This window comes from Rhinatrema bivittatum, chromosome 12 (assembly GCF_901001135.1).
Source record: "Rhinatrema bivittatum chromosome 12, aRhiBiv1.1, whole genome shotgun sequence".
NCBI classification, from domain to species: Eukaryota; Metazoa; Chordata; class Amphibia; order Gymnophiona; family Rhinatrematidae; genus Rhinatrema; species Rhinatrema bivittatum.
This window is the reverse complement of record NC_042626.1, coordinates 16,594,876-16,616,094: the sequence shown is the minus strand read 5'-3', so window position 1 is coordinate 16,616,094 and position 21,219 is coordinate 16,594,876. Positions and strand designations below refer to the sequence as shown.

The following is a 21,219-nucleotide window of genomic DNA, read 5'->3' as shown; positions in this document are numbered from 1 at the left end:
GACCCTACTCACCACGGATGCCAGCCTACGAGGATGGGGAGCTCACTGCCAGGAACTAACCGCCCAAGGGCAATGGAACGAACAAGAGTCGGGATGGAACATCAATCGCCTAGAAACCCGGGCAGTCAGACTAGCTTGCCTAAGGTTCGGTCACAGACTCCGAGGCAAAGTGGTCAGAGTAATGTCGGACAACGCCACAACTGTGGCCTACATCAACCGTCAGGGAGGAACCAGAAGCCAACAGGTGTCTCTGGAAATAGACCCCCTAATGTCATGGGCGGAAGTGAATCTTCAAGAGATCTCGGCCGTCCACATTGCCGGGAAAGACAACGTCTCGGCGGACTACCTCAGCAGAGAAAGTCTAGATCCAGGAGAATGAAAGCTGTAGACCACAGCATTCCAATTGATAGTAAACTGTTGGGGAGCACCAACCATGGACCTTCTGGCAAACTAGTCCAACGCCCAAGTACCCAGTTTCTTCAGCTGCAGGCGGGAACCCCAGTCCCAGGGAATCGATACCCTGGTACAGACCTGGCCACAGGAGACTCTGTTATACGCCTTCCCGCCGTGGCCCCTATTGGGCGCGATCATCCACAAGATCGAACACCACAGGGGACCAGTACTTCTAGTGGCCTTGGACTGGCCAAGAAGACCGTGGTACGCAGACATGCGAAGACTGCTGACAGGGAACCCCCTGCCGCTACCTCCACACAGAGACCTGCTCCAACAGGGACCGATCCTCCATGAGGATCCAGCTCAATTCTCTCTTACAGTCTGGCCATTGAAAGGACTCGCCTAAGGAGAAGCGGATACTCGGGGGCAGTAATTGACACCCTACTCCGAGCACGCAAGTTCTTCACATCCCTAACATACATAAGGATTTGGAGAATATTCGAAGCTTGGTGTGAGGACCATGACATCATACCACGCTCAGTCAAAATTCCTGCAATTTTGGAATTCCTGCAGAACGGCCTACAGAAGGGATTGTCCCTCAACTCCATCAAGGTACAGGTGGCTGCATTGTCATGCTATGGAACCAAGAGCGAGAGCGGCAGCATAGCCTGTCACCCGGATGTCTCCCGCTTCCTGAAAGGAGTCAAGCACATCAGACCACCCTTAAAGTGGCCGGTGCCTCTTTGGAACATCAACCTAGTCCTAGATTTCCTACCAGGAACCTCCTTCAGACCTCTCCGCGGCCTGTCTTTCCGACTATTAACATTGAAGACAGCCTTCCTTCTGGCAGTCTGTTCAGCCCGATCGTATATCCGAGCTTCAGGCACTGTCCTACCAAGAGCCGTTCCTCAGACTCACCCCGGGAACCTTCCAGTTACCCACAGTTCCGTCGTTCCTTCCCAAAGTGGTGTCTCACTTCCATCTCACTACCATCGCTAGATGAGCATAAGAATTCGGAAGAGGCTCGCAGTCTATGCCATCTCAACGTCAGCAGGCTCCTAGTCCGATACCTGGAAAAGTCAGAATCCATACGAAAGTCGGACCATCTATTCATCCTTCACAGCGGGAAGAAGCAGGGGGAAGCGGCCTTGCGAGCAACCATAGCCCGCTGGATCAAAGTAGTCATCAAGTTGGCCTATGTAGAAGCAGACAAGCCACCGCCTTTACAAGTCAAGGCCCATTCTACTAGAGTCCAGGCAGTGTCCTGGGTGGAAGCCAAGATGCTATCACCTGCCGAGATCTGCAGGGCGGCGACATGGTCCTCCATCCACACCTTCTCCAAGTTTTACCATCTGGATGTTCAGGCTCGAGAGGACACAGCATTTGCAAGGGCAGTACTAAGTGGGTCACGGGCAGCCTCCCACCCGGTTCAGGAGTAGATTTTATACATCCCATTGGTCCAGAGTCCATCTGCTACACGCTAGGAAATAGAGAAATTACTTACCTGATAATTTCGTTTTCCTTAGTGTAGACAGATGGACTCAGCATCCCACCCACGGCTACCGTTACTCATGGAATTCTCGGGGGACATCCCCGGGAGCGAGTGATTCACGGGTAAGCCATGCTTTCCTTCATCTAGGACACCCAGCATACCGGGTGTTGATGTTTCTCGGTTGAGAGCACTGGCGGTCTCCAGCTATAGCCAATTCAACTAGTTCAAATTAATTAAGTTAACCAAGTTATAAAGTTATTCAAGTTAACCAAGTTATAAAGTTAATCAAGTTATTCAAATTATTCAGTCATACATATATCCACAATGCTTTTCGAGGAGAATACTGAAGAGCTGCACTTCCTGCAGGGGTATATGTACTAGGGCTGACGTCAGATTGAAATCTGATCCGTCTCCAACTGCTATCAGGAGTACACTATACCCATTGGTCCTGAGTCCATCTGTCTATACTAAGGAAAACGAAATTATCAGGTAAGTAATTTCACCATTACACTTTTGGTGTTATCCAAAGATGCTTTTGCTATTTGAGGGGAAAACAGAGCCCAGACGTTTGTATGAAAAACCTTGGCTAGTATCAGGGGGGGCTCGTTTATTACACTTTTAAGCATGGAGGATTACTTGAATGCTTTACTGCACATAATTACAGGGGGAAGTCTGGTAGATGTATGGATAGTTTTGGGGGTTCCAGCATTTTCATTGGTGGTTTTGTTTTTATTCCTTAGTGTGACATCTGTGAGGGAGCATATGAAGCACTAACAGCTCTCGGTACCCGGAATCCCTTTGTATGACCCCCGGCCTGACACTCGGGTGGACACTGCTGGGCTTGTGGGTGCTGACCAGATGTCTTCCCGGAAAGGATCAGCAGCCGGCCAGGACAGTGGGCTTTCGAACAGCAGCAGAGCGGAGGCAGACGATGTGGAACTGACGGAGCTGGGGCCATTGTTGCAAGTGAAGAGAGACCATCGAGGAGCTGCTAATACAGTCAGTGTAAGTAACCCAGGCCACAGCAATAGCCTGAGGGCATCTCAGTTTGGAGGAGGAGGGGCTAGTGATTACAGCAGGCTGAGAACCAGGGAAACAAGGATGCAATTCCCACCTCCTACCCCCCCCCCCCCCAAAAAACACTCCCTGTGATCTTGGGCAAGTCACTTTATCTCTTGCTGCTTCAGATTGTAAGCTCTCTGGGGATAGGGACTTCTTGCACCTGAATACTAATAATGCTGTAAGCCACTGTGAGCATCATTTGATGGGTTAATGGATGCTAAACCAGCTTGTCAACAGCCCTCTGAGCCCTAGACCTGATCCTTCTTTCATCCCTCAAGAAGAGAGGCAGAAAATACCCAAATCACAGATTTAGGGCCTGATTCCCTAAGCTTTTGTCCCCATAGACACATTCTAGCAGTCGGAAAAAAAATCAGATTTATGATTGTTAAAAAAAAAAAAATAATAATTTTTAGTTACCAATTTGTACACTGAGCCAGCAAAAGAATATTAATGTAATCATACTGGTTTTCTTAAATAAATAATCCGGAAGTGGGTAAATCAAAAATAAATTGTGAGAGTCCTGGGGGCAGCCCTGTTTTGCCAGAGATGAGCAGACCTGATGGTGAGGTTGTGCAGGAATTCTTGGAGTTTATTCCTCTGCCAAACCTCTGATGAAATGGATACTACGAATCTTGTGGGCTGAGCAACCTTTAATGCTCGCCTCTCATCAGCTGGGATCGATGCTCGCGGACCTACCCACTTAATTATATGGGCTTTGGCATGAAGTTGAAGTGCCTAGTTGCGAATCTCCTCGGAGACGGGATGGAAGAAACCTGACTGCTGATATCTCTCCCCTTCTATCCTTTTCAGCTAAGAGCTCATACTGGATAGATTTTTCTTCTTACTAGTCACTTGTATCCAATTTTGGTGCTCATGCACATAGGACAATTTTTGCTGAGCCTAGGACACAAATTATAACAATATTTATTGGTAATGCATATGTAAGATTAATTCCAGCCAAACAGAGTTACAATAGATAAAACTTCCAGATTAAATAGGTAGCATGCTAGGCCTGTCTTTACCGTGCCCCACCATAGATCAGGTACTGCTTGGGAAGCAGCAGTGCACGCTTCCTACACACACTCACGCAGCCCCAGCTCAGAACAGAGGCAGCAGCACTGCCAGCTTCCCTTACATCACAAAATAGGGACAGCACAGACGGCAGGAGTGCAAGTGCAGTATGTATGCTGGAGAAATAATGGTTAACGTAGTGATGAAGAAGGCATGACCTTGGGACCCAGGGAGAATGACATTGGGTCCATAGAATGGGCTCACCACTGCCTATTTGAGTTTCACTGAGGAAAGAAAATCCGGCATCAAGATTGTGGAATTCTGACGATTGATTTGACATCTGGAAATCTTATTGTGAGGGCAGTTTTCAAAGGGATTTCCAGGCAGGTGAAAAGTGTTTTTTTCTTGTGTAAATGGAATGACGGAAATGTGCCCATCCTGTGTGCAGGCAAAAGGGCCTGCTTAGTTCTGCACCCCATGGACTTCTACCCGTATTGCCGTGAACTTGTTTCCGGGTCTGGGAAAAAACACATATCTGCAGGTACTTTTGGTAAGAAAACATATATCTGCAGGTACTTTTTCCTTGGGCAGTTTTCAGAGTGAAAGTATGCATGTGCTTTTCCTTAGAAAATTAGTGCAAATAGCGTGAGGAAAATGGACCTGTGGGCTGTGGATTTTGCAGCTGTGTGGGTATTCCCCCTCTAGACTGTGATCAAAATGATTTTTCCCACAGTGTTGAATAAAGTAGTGTCAGCACACAAATGTAAAATTATACATTTTCCAAACGTATGAGATAGCATTATGTACTGTTCTTATCATTGCTAATTTAATTATGTGTTTTTCTTGTAACATTGTTTGGGGATTGATTCACACGGGGGCTGAATGCTATGGCTTTTATCAAGTAACGTGTTGTGTCCACAGCTCTTTCTACCCCCCGGCACTGCCAAACTCTCCGAGAGTGATAAAACCTGTGTTGTTTCAGGGCGATGAAGACCACGCGTGTTCTACGGCACAGGAGGAAGAGGAGGAGGAAGAGGTTCGGGTGCTCACGCTCCCACTGCAAGCTCATCATGCCATGGAAAAGATGGAAGAGTTTGTCTACAAGGTATAGGATGTTGGCTTTAGGACAGTGATGGTCAGGTTTTAGTTTTGCAGAAAACAATGAATAGTTTGTAAAAAGGATGGGAAATTTTAAAGTGAGGAGGTAGGAAGGGCAATTGAAAAAACAGGATGACAAAGGGGGTCTGATGTGAAGGGGAGTAAGGGTTCACAAAGAGGGGTCAAGGGGCCAGTGGATGAAGTTTAAAAAAAAAAAATGGTTCTGGTGTAACTCAGGCTAGACTGTGTTTGAAAGAGAGGAGGGCGCCGGTGTGTAGAGAGTAATTGAGCCGCCCTTGCCTGTGGCAGCCCAGCTCCTTGCCTCTGTCTGTCTGTCTGCAGCTTTCATTGATCGCACAGCCCGTTCTGCATTCTGAACTCTGTTCCTGTATGTGGGGCTGTGACTCAGAGACAGAACGTAGAGAAGATTCAAGGCACCTCATCCCACAGCTGAGAGAAATGCGTTGTATCCAATACTCATGAATTCAGTGCATCAGCTTAACTTTATTACATCAATTCATTAAAAAGACTGTTTTTTTTTAAATTTTTGGAAAGATTTCTCCTCCTAAACGCTTTGGACCATTCATAACGCTCCGCAGTTGGCCAAGTTTGTAATCTTCACTTGTATATTTATTTATTTATTTTATTTAAAAACTTTTATATACCGGTATTAGTATGCATACATCATACCGGTTTACAATGTAACTTTAAAGGTAGAAATTACAATGAACAGGGAGGGCGAACAAGGAGGAGTATACAAAGAGCAGGAGGTGGAGGAATTAAAGCAATAAATAAAAACTGCAACGGACTATTTACAGGAATATACAGGGCGTAGGCAAGATACTTGCAGAAGTCGGTGTACTTAATCAGGGTAGGCTTGTCGGAAGAGCCATGTTTTAAGTTTTTTTCTGAACTTGGCGTAACATGGCTCTAGCCTGAGAGTGGTAGGGAGGGCGTTCCATTGTTTAGGGCCTGCAATGGATAGTGCGCGATCTCTGGTAGAGGAGAGGTGGGCTTTTTTCAAAGGGGGAATGGAGAGGGTGCCTTTGTTGACAGTGCGAGTGGGTCGTTCAATATATATATATACAATATAAAAATGACTCCGAGCAGTATATTTACTGCTCGGAGTCATTTTTAATCATCGGTCCATTGAAAACATTTTTTTTTAAGTATATGTGGAAACGAATTTCTCTCTTTTCTTAAAAAACAAAAAAATGGTACTTCCCTTTGCGTGGTAACTGAGAGACCAGAGCCAGAATCTTTTTAATGAATTGATTTAATAAAGTTAAGCTGATATATTGAACTCATAAATATTCAATACAACGTATTTTTCTCAGTATAAACTATTCGTTGATCGCTGGGCAATTTATAAATTTAACGTTGGTAATTTACCTTATCCCACAATCCAGCTGGAATATTTTACCTTTTTCTCCGATTACACAGGGATCTTTAAGCTATAGACAGTAAAGTCAGAAGGATACATGCAGCTAACATCTGATACAGAATAATACAGGACACGGCAGAAAGTCATTAAACTAAGCATTTCTCAGCTCTACAGAAATGACTTGACATGGCAAGTCCCTACATAGAACTTGTCTGAATTCTGTAGTTCCCTCAGGCCTTAAGTGGAACCAGCTGAAGCTATGAGGTTACCAGCACATTATAAATTAAAACTTTTTGAACTAAAATTATTTTACTAGCAAGAGCACCCTGCCTGGACAGGATAGGACCTGTCAACATCCTACCTTTCCCACACATCAGGTACCCTTGTTTACTCCCCTACCTAGCAGCAGTGTTCAGCATACTCTGCTGGGGATAATATGATACCTCAGAGCAAATCTGTCATTCCAGAGGAGCAGCTCATAATGCTTATCTATGTATCTTTCTACAAAAGGAGCTCTGACACACATGGTGCTGCTGATAAAAATCTTTTGGCGGTTCCTTTCACTAACTTAGCTCGATTGTAAGAAACACGCTGTAGGACATTTTTGGTCATTGGGTCTACTTTATGGAATGCCCTACCTGGGACCTTGCGAGATACCGATGATATAAAGTCATTTCAAAAGCTCCTTAAGGCATATTTCTTTGCCCAGGTGTATGCTAAATACAAGTTCATTTTTTTTAGTGTATTATGTATTTTTGTTTTATTACTTTGTTTCAATTTTATATTCAGTTGTTTTATGTAGTTTGTGTAAGATGTGTGTAACATTTTTTTAAAATGTTTTATATTGTAATCCGTTTAGCACATTTTTTTATAAATGGAATAGAAATACTTTTAAATAAATAATGCATTGCCCTAGGTCAGCACTGTTGTGCCCCACCCACAAATATGGGCCCAACTCTGGACATTTGTGAATGGGATGAGTTGCTCATGTGACCGCATTTCGCCTGTGCAAAAGCAGAAGTGAGGGAGATATTGCCTCCAAGGTTCATGTTCCTTTCCACATCCTAAAATCGCTTGACTGTTTCTAATGGCCTTTTCAGTGAAGTGGTCCCACTGCTTTATTAGCTCAGTATATAATTTTAGTTTAGCCAGGGTTCAGGGGAGTGTAAACACCTGCCAAAAGCGTTTGATGCATCAGCCAGTTTACAGGTTTTGATCTCTCTTTTTTGCAGGTAAAACAAGGAGAAATATTTTAGCATCCACAAGCAATTTCTACCCCTGTGCTACAGTGGGAGGCCATAGCTAGTGAGGGGCAGTTTTGGGAAGAGAACTCGTAAGTAGGGGGGGTAGCCATTGTACCATTGTAACCTGCCCTGAACTATGGAAGGAGTGGGATACAAATGCTTTAAATAAATAGGCAGTGGCATTAGTACAGCACAGGAGCAGAATGGCTTCATCGGCCTTGCATCAGTTTTATTGCAGTTTGTGTAGATTCTTTCCTTCCAAGCCCAGCAGAATCTCTCACCAAAATACAACAATGCAGATAATGCCCATTATTTCTATGGTATGCCCAGCACAAATATGCAGTAGCTTGCTTCAGATTAAGAGAACTGGTGGGCAGACTTTTAGTGACAACCATAAAAACTGATTTGGCTGCCAGTTTTCAACACTAGGTCACCAGATTTCAGAGATACTAGCAGTAATCCATTGACATTTATATAAAAGGTCATGCAGATAGCAAGCAAGTAATAGTATGGATGTGATCAGCTGAAGAGCTGGCAAGCCAGATTCCTTCTTGTATCCCAGATTGTGCTGGTTTGCTAGTCACCTGAGGAATTTCTTCTAACGGTGTTTGATTCCTAAAGTCATTCTGGAAACCAAATTTAGGCTCTTAGGTAGAAAGCTTAAATCCAGAACCTCCAGGGTAGCATTCTCTGAAATGCTCCCTGTTCCACGTGCAGGTCCCCAGAGGCAGGCAGAGCTCCGGAGTCTCAATGCGTGGATGAGACGATGGTGCAAGGAAGCAGTCAAGGCCTTTCCAAATGTTCTGATGCAGAGGGACATTTGACCACATCTGGGAAAGCAACACAAATAAATGCAACTCTAGCATGTACAGACCACTTAAATGAAAAAATCGAAGATTGGCCCACACTGTCTCCTCCCCCCCCCCCCCCCCCCCAATTTTCCAGTAACTCCGGATTTCAGATAAAAACTATGTTCCTACATGTGGTCTGCATGGACAACAGAGAGCTCCTTGGTGAAGAGTAAATGGAGATGATTTGAGTCCTAAAGTTGTCTTTCTGTTGTAAAGTCTGTGATAGAGGAAGCAGATGATAGAGTTTGGATAGTTTCACCATTCAGCCAAAGCCAGACTGACTTATTTGTTTCTAGTCTGCTTATCCTCCATTCTAAGCGGATTGCATCAGGCTTGAGGCCGTCAGTCCAAGATGTAAATGCATTAAGGTAGGGGAGGACCTCTGCTGGTATACAGTGTAATGAGCTAGACCAGACCTGACTGCTGGTTACCACAGAGAGAGCTTTCTGGAGTAGATAAGCCATTGTCAACTTTGTGAAGGCTTAAGGGGAGTTTGCCAAGCTGAAGGGAAGAGCCTGGTATTGTCACCAGGAACATCAGATATTTCTTGGGTTGAGAATTTATGGGACGTGGATATAAAAATCCTGAAGATTGATTGATGTAGAAACTTTCTGCCCTATCTTGAAATCTTTTATCCAGATCTTTTTTAAACCCCTTTAAAATGCACTAGTTGAGGCATTTTATGTTTGAAATAGGATTAAAGTCCCTTCCTCTCCCAGTAATCTTGCGATTGCAAAATAAAATGAGTAAACCTAGCATATCTCTTCAGAAAACACTAGATCTTCCATTTGGTTGTCTTACAAATGTTGAATCTGAGGGAAGGGACAAAGGTGCCAGAAAAGAGGCACATATTCCAATTCTATGAAGTAGCCATGATTTTATCAACCACCATCATATGCACTCTGCCATCTCTTCTCCAAGCTGCAGAGCCCTAATCTGTTTAAGCTTATAAGAAAGGTTTAGAGAAGAGAGAGGATATGATAGAGGTTTATAAAATAATCAGGGTAGAAAACATAAACTGGGGATGGTTAATTACCATTTCAAATAATTCCAAGACTAGAGGACAGCAGATTTAAAACAAATCAGAGAGAGGATGTAGTGGAGGCATCTAGCATAACTGGGTTTGAACAGATTCCTGGAGGAAATATCTACAAACCATTTGTTATCCAGGTAGATTTGGGAAAGCCATCGCTTATCCCTGGAAGTGAGCCACAATGAATGGATGTCCTCTTTGGGATCTGCTGGGCACTTGTGAAACGGAATGCTGGGCTCGCTGGACATTTAGTCTGACCCAGCATGGCGTGTTCTTATCAGAGCCCAGCAATCTGGTGTGAACTTCATCCACTCACGAGTGCTAGAGACTTTGACTCCTGAGGAGCTTCATTATGATTAGCCCAATTGTCTGAACTTTCTTTGACTCTACAAAGCGGGGCAGCAAAGTATTCTCACTTTGTTGAGCTTTGAAGCCTGTAGACTGTAAAAAAGATGAGGTACTTTCATCCTACTTCACTTAGGGGTGAATTTTCAAAATACTACATGTGTAAAATTAGCATATACGTGTGTAAGTAGCATGTACTCCCGTAATCGTTATTTTATAAACACTGAAAGTACACGTGTTCTTTACGTTTCGTGCGCACAAATTCATGTGAAAAAGGTCTAGGGACGTTTCAGGGCAGGGCCAACAACTACATGCACAAGTTGCTATTTTATAAGAAATGCATGCACAACTGGTAACTTGTGTAATTCTACACCAACTAAATATCTTATGCATTTGATATCAGACTTGTTTACTGTGTACTCTTAGCTGGATGGGAGGACTGGGTGAACTGGTGGAGGAATCTTAAAACTGGTAATTTTCAATTACACATGCATGTTTTAAAGTATACCATCTTCCATGTGTAAATCGGGTTTTATGCAAGTCCTATTTTATTTTCATGTGTAACACGTGTGTATATATTTTTAACATTGGTAGGAAAGGTCCATGCGCTTAATGCATTGAAATACTCTTTCAATCATTGCATATACTCCCACGTTTATTGCGGCGTAGACACGCACATTTTTTTTAATACGTACGTACCATAAAATACTATTGTACATCTTTGCACGGCCATATATTCAGACACATGCAGCTGCGCAGAGTTGTATGAAAGATATCCTCAATGTCTGCACCCATCTGCACCTGGCTACTTATTTTGCATAATGCCTTTGGATGAAGTTTGGAAGATTAAAGTGGAAAACTGTGGATGGAGCTACATAATTTATTATAACTTTTTTTTTTTTAATTCCACGAGTCAGCATGTAGGCCAGTGGTGGTTTGGCACAGGAAAACCTGGGTCCAGGCCTTTTGTCTGCCAGGTTTCTGTTATGTCCCCTACAGAAGCACTGACAGCCAAGGGCAACATACGCCATGCCTAATTAGTGATAAATCAGCTCAGTCTTAGAAGAGGCCTCCCTTGAAGGTCATATTCCATGCTAGGCCTCTCAATGAGCAGTCAGAAAGCAAGGGCAAACAAACAGAAGCAGGTGTCAGGTAGGATTGCCAGCAGCTTCTAATTCAACAAAAGATCATCTAACCCAGAGGCGCTGAAAGCGGTTCTTGGGCCCTTCCCCCCCCCCCCCCCCTCCCTGCTGGTTGGGTTGTCAGGATATCTCTAATGAATATGCATGAAAAATATTTGCATGCACTGCCTCCTGTATATGCAATTATTTCTCAAACATATTCATTAAGGATATCCTGAAAACCTGACTAGCTGGAGGGGGCCGAGGACCAGCTTGAGCATCCCTGCTCTAACACTTGCTTAGAACATGCTCCTCCTGCTTTTACAGATGACTCGGCTACAACAGACAGGCTCTGTGCAGCCAATCAAAGCCTGAGTCATGCGGTATCATTCCAGACCTGCCCATAAAATGTCCTGTTTCATCCGGCTGAATGCATGCTGTCTTGTGTGTTTCAGGTATGGGAGGGACGCTGGAGAGTCATTCCATATGATGTTCTTCCAGACTGGCTAAAGGATAACGATTACCTTCTGCATGGCCATCGGCCGCCCATGCCATCTTTCAGAGCCTGTTTCAAAAGCATCTTCAGAATACACACAGAGACGGGCAACATCTGGACGCACTTATTAGGTGATTGCAACTGTCATAGCCCATTTGAGCTTAGTTAACCAGTGGCATTCAGTCCTCATTTGGTAGGCGAGGGCACACATGCTGTCTATCCCTGCAAAACTCCTCTCTGCTAGGTACTCCGGAAAGGACCTTAGAAGTCCGAAATACTTGTATCCTTAATGGGAAATTACTACTTACCTGATAATTTCCTTTTCTCTAGTGAAGACAGGTTAATCCACGACCAGTGGGTTATGCACCTCTACCAGCAGATGGAGACGGAGCAAAGCTGACATCACGGTAGATATACTCCTGCTCTGATAGCTCGCCAGTATTCTCTGCAAAAGCCAACTGTGGACACACTAACAATACTTGATTATAACCATTAATGGACAACCACTCAAGCACTCAGCAACAGGAAACACTAAGCTCAGCCCTGGCGATTGATGTAAGCCACTGTAGTTGCATTGTCTGACATGCGGATCTGTGAAATGTAAGCACGCCAACCAAATGGTACGCGCTTCCAGATGATTGATGCTCCAGTGCCCCTGCGCCATCAACTCCTGACAGTGAGCCCCTCCTAACCCTGGAGGCTCGCATCTGTCGTGAGCACCAGCCAGTCCAGAGCTTGGAAGGAAACTCCCTTCCTTAGATTATCTGCCTGCAACCACCATTTCAGTTGGATGCTGATCTCCACCGGTAACTGAAGCCATATTGAGTAGTCCTGACACTTTGGACTCCACCAGGCAAGCAGTGTGCGCTGAAGAGGACACACATGCGCCCTTGCCCATGGAACCGCCTCTAGGGTGGCCACCATCAGACAGAGCACCTGCAGGTAAGACCATACTGTTGGATGAACTACCTCTGTCAAAAGCTGCACCTGAGCCATCAGCTTCTGAATGCTTATCTCCGGCAGAAAAACCGTGCCTTGCTTCATGTTGAAATGAACACTGAGATACTCCAGGGTCTGGGGCGGCTGTAAATTGCTCTTGACCAAGTTCACCACCCAGTCTAGCTCCTGCAGCAAAGAGACCACCTTGCGTGTGGCTTGCAAACTCTTTTTCAAACTCTTGACCCGAATTAGCCAGTCGTCTAGGAACAAGTGGACCAAAATGCCATCCTTTCTCAATGCTGCTGCTACCACCACCATGCCTTGGAAGAGATTCTGGCTACATGGCCAAACCGAAGGGGAGCACTTAAAACTGATAATGTTGCCCCAAAACAGTGAACTGCAGAAACTGTTGATGCTCCAAACAAATGAGAATATGAAAATATGTCTCTGACAAGTCCAGATACATAAGAAACTTCCCTGACTGTCCTGCCATTATCACCAAGCGTACGGTTTCCATGCAGAAACGAGTCACTCGCAAATGACTGTTTTCTCCCTTCAAGTCCAGGATGGGCTGTAAAGAACCCTCCTTCTTGGCCACACTGAAATAAATGGAATGGCCTGTATTTTCTTGTGATTTGGGCACTGGAATCATGGCTCATAAGCTCAGATGCCTTAACAGCGTAGTCTCTACTGCCTGCCTCTTTTGCGGGGAACTGCAGGAAAACTCCTCCATTAAGATGACCCGAGGAAAGTTGAGAAATTCCAGAACATAGCTGTCCTTTATTATCTCCAGAACCCACTGCTCTGTCGTGATCCTGACCCACCTCCGATAAAACAGAAATAAGACTACCCCCATTTCCTGCTCCAGGAGGTGGGTCGATACACCTTCGTTGAGGGGATCAGGAGGCAACACTACCCGAACCTGCGCCTTGCCTGGGCTGAAAGGACTGAGACTTACCCAAAGGTCTAGCCCTCTGAGAAGCCGTTCCTCTGTAGGGTTGAAAATGTCTGAAACCTCTAGATGGCCTCTTGTGCCGAACGAGCATGGTGCTTCTTATTCTCTGGCATCCGAGGAACCTGGGACTCACCCCACATCGGCCATTTTTTCCAGCTCATTCCCAAATAAGAGTGATCCTTTAAAAAGGAATTTTGTAAGATTAGACTTTGAAATTGCATCGGCCAACCAATTCCGCAGCCACAGCTGATGCCTGGCCGCTATCACCGAAGCCACCCCTCTGGCAGAAGTACGGACCAGGTTGCAGCCTGCATCTGCCAAAAAGGCGGCTGCTGGTTCCTTCACTGCCCTGGAATTCAAACCAGTCTCATTGGCCTCCTGAGATAGAAGTAAACAAGCACGAGCCACCAGGGAGCAGCAAGAGGCTATCTGCAAATTCATTGCCACTGCCTCAAAGGCTTGCTTAAGGATAGCCTCAATTCTCCTATCCTGAGCATCCTTCAATGCTGCTCCTCCTCCTACTGGAAATGGTCATCCTCTTGGTGACGGAACACACCAGTGCATCCACTTTTGGAAAACTCATCTGCTCTCTCACCACCAGATCCAGGGGATACAGCTCGTCCCCTTTTAAAATTAGCTTCTGGAGTGCTCTATTCAAGATCAATAAACTCTTCAATCACACCCATAATGGGGAAGAAACGTGATGCTTTATGCAAAGTAATCAAAATAGGATTCTTCTTTGGCTCAGACATGGGATCAGTACTCCGTATTCCCAGCATCTTCAGTGTCTGAGAGATTAGCGTCGGCAACTCATCTCTATGAAAGAATCACAACACTGTTCTATAATGTTTCATCTTCAGAGGAATTTCCCAGTCCTCCAGGAAATAAGCATCGCCATCCAGGTGCCCATCAGTGTGACCTGCAACAGCCTGAGACGCCTTCAGACGTTTACCTGCAGGACCAGCCTTGCGGGATTCTGCAGCCTGTGATCCTGAGCTTTCAGGTTTGGCTGCTTCTGCCAAATGTGCCTGTAGAAAGGACTGCAGCCCTTGAAAAAATTCCACCCAGGAGAAGGCGGAAGGGTCCTTACCAAAACTAGGGGTTGTCGGTCTGGTGCCCAATGAGTTTCCCTCCCCTGGTGACGAGCCAATTAGGAGAGTCTCAAAACCAGGCAAAACTTCTGACATGCCGCCCTCCAGTTCCCTTCCTGCAACCTGCTGGCTGGGACTGACCGATCTTAGCAAAATCAGTTAGAGTTAATTAGCCTCCAAGCAGCACTGACAAAGATTAGAGGGGACCCCAGGCTGTGATGCCCAAATATGGCAAGCAGTGCAAATCTCAAGGCATTTAGGCTTCTTTGCTTCCAGTGCCATGGAAAGGGACATCCAGAGGCAGCACACTCAACAACAAGCACTGAACAATTGTGCATCCAACAGTGTGTCTGTATCCGGCAAGCCTGGACAGGATGTCCACGTATAAGCTATATATACGTGGACTCCGTTGAACACTCATACTACGTACGTCCAACCACGCGGTCCACCCAGATGCTCAGCCTGGACACTCAGGCACTGCTTTTGCAAACTCTGTCGCGGCCTACATACGCGGCAACCCAGTGAAGCCTGAGAGCGGGGCCTAGACCAAAGGGCCGCTCAACCCACAAAATAACTAACTGCAACTCCTCAAGATCCCTATGGAGACAGGAATGCACATTGGATCAGCGCGCTGAGGCTTGGAGACTAGAAAACAGAAGAGGGGAGAGGAATCCCTAATCTCACTTTTTTATTTATTTTTTTTAACATGAGCTCAGCCCGTCTTAGCCGAGTACAGAGTTGGTCTCCAGCAGCAGGGTGAGAGGGCTAATGCCTTCCCCGCTGAGCTTGGCTTCCTGCACCTGCTAGCCTCTCAGCTGACTCTTTCCTGGCAGCTAACTCCACTCCGGAACCGGCTACCGGCCGTAGGCACTTGACTGAGGGAGGGATCTCCAGATATCATCTCAGGAGAAGTGGTGTATGATTAATCCTTCTTTCTCCTCCTCTTCTCCATCTGATGGAGACGGATAATACTGGTGGGCTGATGTCAGTGCAGAGGTATATATATACCGTGACGTCAGCTTTGCTCGGTCTTCATCTGCTGGTAGAGCTGCATAACCCATTGGTCGGGGATTAACCTGTCTGAATGCTGAGAAAATGTCTTGTTATCCAGCTGCTTTGCTGGTTTTAACTAAAATATTAGGGAAGAGACTCCAGCAAAAGAGCTCAGTAACTAACTCTATGATAAAGGCTGCTTAGTCTGTTACTGGGTTTGGATTTAATTACTCATGTTTTCAAATGTGAATTAAAGGCAAGTTACAAATCAGGTACAATTTAGATATTCCCTGCCCAAGAAGACTAGCATTCTAGGTTTGTACCTGAGGCAATGGAGACTGAAATGAGCTGCCCAAGGGCATGAGGAATTTGAACCCTGGCTTCCTCAGCCTGCTGCTCTAACCACTAGGCTATTCCTCCACTCCTGTCACTTTCCCACATACAAGGAATCTCTTCCCATTGGAACCCCCATGAAAGAAACATGTTTGTGAAACGTGCACACTGCGGTTCAGGTTCCATTGCACCCTTCAAAAGCAGCAGCTCTGCATGCTGTGGGGTCTGGTGCACTGCCGAGGCCCAGTGCTCGGTACCTCGGAGGTGGCTACTGTGATAACCATTGCCAGCTGAAGGAGACTGGAGGAATCTTCATGGCAAGCCTTCGAGGTTGGGTGTTCAAACAAGAAAAAAATTGTAGAATTAAAAAAAAAAAAAGTAACCGAGCAGAACCTTTGACACCTTGCTGTTTTTTGGACCAGGTTTCGTGCTGTTTCTGTTCCTCGGCGTTCTGACCATGCTGAGGCCGAATATATACTTCATGGCCCCCCTGCAGGAGAAGGTGGTCTTTGGCATGTTCTTCCTGGGCGCCGTTCTCTGCCTCAGCTTCTCCTGGCTTTTCCACACCGTTTATTGCCATTCAGAAAAAGTCTCCAGGACATTTTCAAAGTAAGTGGCCTGGGTAATTCCAGGAGATGAATTCATTGAAACAGCAGCTCCTGCTTCATAATTCTGTGCACTCAACTTTTGGCTACAATTCTCTTTTCATTAGATGTGCTGTAGGTTTTCCTACTTTTGTTGAACTCTGATGCACATGTTGGTAGGAGCAGATCCAGGGACTCCTGCAGATATCGGAAAATGCCTGCTGTGCCTGGGATGGCTCTGCTTGGCTGTAGGGAATTGGCAGAAAGGACATTGCTTATCTGTCTTACCTTTTGTATTACAGGTTAGATTATTCTGGGATAGCACTGCTGATTATGGGCAGCTTTGTCCCCTGGCTATATTACTCCTTCTACTGCTCCCCTCAGCCTCGGCTCATCTATCTCTCCATTGTCTGTGTGCTTGGGATCACTGCTATTGTTGTGGCCCAGTGGGATAGGTTTGCAACACCCAAGCACCGCCCAACAAGAGCAGGTAATTTACAGCTGTTTGTATTTTATAACAAACTACATTGATGGCCCAGTTCCTTTCGGGTTGCAAAGGAAGAAACCTGGGGTCCAGTCCTGGAAAACACAGGCAGTTGGCCTTTGAAACAAGTGGTGTTGTGTGTGTGTGTGTGTGTATATGTATGTATATATATTTTATTTTTTTTTTTTTTTATAACCCTTGCTAGAGTTTAGTGTTTTCTCCATTTGTAAGATCCTGAAGTTTATACTGTAAGATTATGGCCTTTTTGCTGTTAATATGAGTAGAAAGCTGTGCTCTCTTAACTATTTCTGGACCAGATATGACTGGGCTTTCAGAGTAAGCACAAGATAAATGAAGAGCATGGTAAGTGATTGGTGATACAAAAGCCCAACCCAGGATTGTTGCACTGTGCAGGTAAAAGTGTGTAGTGAGGCACGAGGCTGAAGGAGACAGAATCTTGTGATGGTAGACACTAAGGTGGCAGGAAATAACTGATAATTAGCCAAGCTTCTTGTCTGTGCCTTAACTAGTGATGAGCTATTTGGGGTTTTTTTAGGTTGCAATGCTAAAAAAGTACACCAAAAGAAATGCCCAGAATGTTAGATGGGTGGGGTATTAATATTTTAATAAGTAAAATACCTGGACTGGAGCAATATGTTGGGGATTGTGATCCAGCAGTGCAAAATATCAGCTCATCAACTTAATGGTATCTGTTAGCAAAGTGCCAGTCGCCTGGTATTAAAATCCCGAGGCTCTGGTTTGATGCCTTTTTTCCCCCTTCTCTACCACAGGTGTGTTTCTGGGCCTGGGCCTGAGCGGGATTGTCCCCACCCTTCATTTTACCATTGCAGAGGGCTTTGTGAAGGCTACCACTGTGGGCCAGATGGGCTGGTTTTTTCTGATGGCCGTCATGTACATCACAGGTGCCGGCTTGTATGCAGCCCGCATCCCAGAACGCTTCTTCCCTGGAAAATTTGATATCTGGGTGAGCAGAGACTTGTTTTCTCACATCTTAAAGCTGTCTTACATAATGTTGACATGCTTAGTGTAATATGCCGTTAAAAGTAAATTCCCTACTCATGGATCACAACATCTTACTGTAATTTGCAACACTCATTTCATATTCCACATTCATATGCCACTCTCCTTAAAAAAGGACCCAGAGTGGCTTGCAACATCTTAATACACAGCACTATATTACATACTATTAGTAAGAGCCCATCCAAGGCCAGAGAAACACTGTGAAGTGTAAGCAGTGTGTGGTAATAGTGCGTGCAGGCTGAGCTTGCGTGTACTGTGTGGTTCAGTACAGACAGAGAGGGTAGGAGCTCAATTTCCATTTGTGGTAGAAGAGAGGAATGGACAATGCAGAGAGCAGGGCGGAGCTGGAGAGTTCAGGGAATGGGGCAGAGCTCAGTTTGCATACCAGTGATGCAAGCGTGGGGTAATGACCCTCGTTATTATAGTTAAATAATAAAAATTTTAAAAATCTGAATATATCATAGCAGAATACAAAATGCATTTTAGCAAAAGGACAACCTTAACTCCACCCTCTCTCACAAAGTGTAGAGGCCAAACCTAATAACCTACCTATTTTCCACCATCCCAGCCTAATTATTAATTCCTTCTTGAACTCTCCCCATAGCAATAAGCCAACCAGAATGAGAGAAGACATTTGTTAAAGACTGTATGTTCATGGGCTGTGCTCTTATTACTGGACTGGTCAGAGCCCTGGGGAGGGAACTTGAGTAAATGACAACAGAAAAAGACCCAAATGGTCCATTCTGTTTGCCCTGCAAGTTGCTTAGGGAACAAATGTCACTCCATGCAGGTTACCCCCATGCCCTCTGTTAAAGGTAGAAACTGCTGCTCTGTGCAGGTTACCCCCATGCCCTCTGTTAAAGGTAGAAACTGCTGCTCTGTGCAGATTACCCTGATTCCTTCTGTTAAGGGCAGTAACTGCTGCTCCGTGCAAGTTACCCCCATGCCTTCTGTTAAGGGTAGTAACTGCTGCTCCGTGCAAGTTACCCCCATGCCGTCTGTTAAGGGTAGAAACTGCCGCTCCGTGCGGGTTACCCCCATGCCTTCTGTTAAGGGTAGAAACTGCCGCTCCGTGTGAGTTACCCCCATTCTGTTAAGGGTAGTAACTATTGCTCCATGCAAGTTACCCCCATGTCCTCTGTTAAGGGTAGAAACTGCTGTTTCGTGCAGTTAACACAGACATTTTGGTAGTTGTCATCTTGAAAACATTCTCTGTGGCACTGCCGGGAAGGGAAAGGAAAAGACCACTTTAAAGAAGCCCAACTTTTTTTTATTTCTATTTTAAATTAAAAACTTGTGAATTGCAGCAATGCACAGTTTGTTTCCATTCTCCCTGTAGGAGATATAAGAGAAGAGAGAGTCCTGTGGCATAACATGGGGATTTCTTGCATCCTGTCAGGAGTGCAGATCAGTGCACGCCTGTAAAAATCCAAACTTAAGAGCAGACATTTCCCATCTCTATTTATTTAAAACATGTGTGACCTGCTGTATCTTGCATTCTTGGCAGCGTACAAGAAAACTAGTACTCGCATACAAGCAACAAACCTATCTATCGGACATTACAAACTCCCTGTGCAAATATTGATGCTTTTACTCTCTTCCTGAAAGTGCTCCCAAAAGTCTCAAATCATCAGGAAGCATATTCCAAGATGCAGGATCCATTACTGACACAAGTGCAATTAAAGGAGCCGGTAAAGTGATTCTCAGGTCAGCTTTTAAGGTCTCTCTCTTCTTTCCCATTTCACAGTTCCAGTCCCATCAGATTTTCCATGTGCTGGTAGTGGCTGCAGCTTTCATCCACTTCTATGGCGTCTCCAACTTGCAGGAGTTCCGATATGGACTAGAAGGAGGCTGCACCGACGACACTCTTCTGTAAGGTGCTGTTTGCTCCTGCTGCTGCCCAGGTGCTGGCTCATCTTCACAGGAAGACTCGGAAACCTCTGAGAATTTTTTTAGCTGACTCGCAGAATGACCAAATTCTTGGGCTCTGGTTCTAAGAGAGATTTTATTTTCCTTTGTTTTGACTGTGGGGAGAGTTGCATCCCAGGAACGATGCCTTCTGGCTAGTGAATCCTTTCAGTGGGAGTTGGAAATGTCCTACGCATAATCTTTTTCTTTTAATCGTCTGCTTGGGATTTCACGGACTCTTTTAGGATACCAGCGAACCAGGAGATGAATGCACAAAAACTTGGCTTCACAACTACTACTGATTTACTAGATAAATGGGTTTGTCAGATCACCGTTCCTAGCACATTTCTGAACAACCTGTATATATGTCTGTGTGTATGTGTGTGCGCGTGTGTGTGTGTGCGTGTGTATTATCAGACACAAACTCTGGGGCATTCTGCTGTATTGTATAGCCAAGGGGAAAAAGTCAAGGGTGAGGTGCAGAGGGTGGTATATAATTTAACATTTTAGTTGTATCTTATGTTTAATTTTTCCTTTTCACTTGGCAAGGTAATATAAAAGAAAATGAGACTATTTAATATTTAATACTTAGCATTAAAAAACCCGATTAGAAACAAACCTGCTCTGTTACAGTGTATCTTGATTCAGAGACTTTATTACAAGAATAACAATTTTCAGTGTTTTAGGGGGAATGTGGGGCATTTTCAAATGATCTCGGTACTCATGCCCAATAAACATGTTCCCATACCAGCAGTGTCCTAAGGTCTGTTTGTGATGCGTGGGGTTACACAGCTGTTACACCCTCAAATGTATTTTATGTAGTATTTCTACTCTCTTTTTAAATACGGATGCTTTTATAATCCATTCCGGATATGTGAGATTGACATGAGGATGATTCCTTTTGTATATGGAAGAAAAGGGAAAAGTATCCCCAACCCCAGGGCTAGCAGCCCACCCCCAAGACTGAATCAAAGGGGGCATAAGGAAAGACCCTATCACTGTGCAATGGTGACACCTAGTGGCTGGACTTGGGGTCCACCTTGGCTGGGTTCTACCATTTCTGGTCCTGGCTGAAGAAAATATCCAGTGAAGGCCCATAACACTATAACCCAACACAGGCTGGTTCCCAGAGGAGCTGGGAAGCAGCTACGCCCAAAAGAGATGGCAGGAGGAAGAGAGAATGCAAGTGCCACTGGAGAGCTCTAATTAGTTATCCGAAGTTGAGGGAGGTTGCAGAATTTTTGTACTGATAAAAAGTTTGGTTTTTCTGGTTATCTACAGCAGCCAATTGTACTAATAATCCATTCATATTCCTGCAGAGACATGAAATTTCCAAGCTTTCTATTTAAAATGTCAAAGAA

The 21,219-nt window shown here is 45.0% G+C and overlaps 1 protein-coding gene across 4 annotated transcripts in view; it reads left to right on the top strand.

Moving 5' to 3' along the window:
- The window catches only part of ADIPOR1 (adiponectin receptor 1), a 38,381-nt gene extending 17,770 nt beyond the window's left edge, over positions 1–20,611 (top strand). For 3 of the 4 annotated variants that reach the window (XM_029574147.1, XM_029574149.1, XM_029574150.1), the window contains 7 exons: positions 2,626–2,890; positions 4,941–5,063; positions 11,490–11,661; positions 16,264–16,450; positions 16,728–16,915; positions 17,701–17,894; positions 19,698–19,835. In XM_029574147.1, coding sequence (XP_029430007.1) covers positions 2,744–2,890; positions 4,941–5,063; positions 11,490–11,661; positions 16,264–16,450; positions 16,728–16,915; positions 17,701–17,894; positions 19,698–19,826 — 1,140 coding nt within the window. In that variant the 5' untranslated portion in view covers positions 2,626–2,743 and the 3' untranslated portion in view covers positions 19,827–19,835. Of the gene's footprint in view, positions 1–2,625; positions 2,891–4,940; positions 5,064–11,489; positions 11,662–16,263; positions 16,451–16,727; positions 16,916–17,700; positions 17,895–19,697 lie in introns of all 4 variants that reach the window. The other variant, XM_029574151.1, reaches the window with a different exon arrangement.
- The last annotated feature ends 608 nt before the right edge of the window (positions 20,612–21,219 follow it).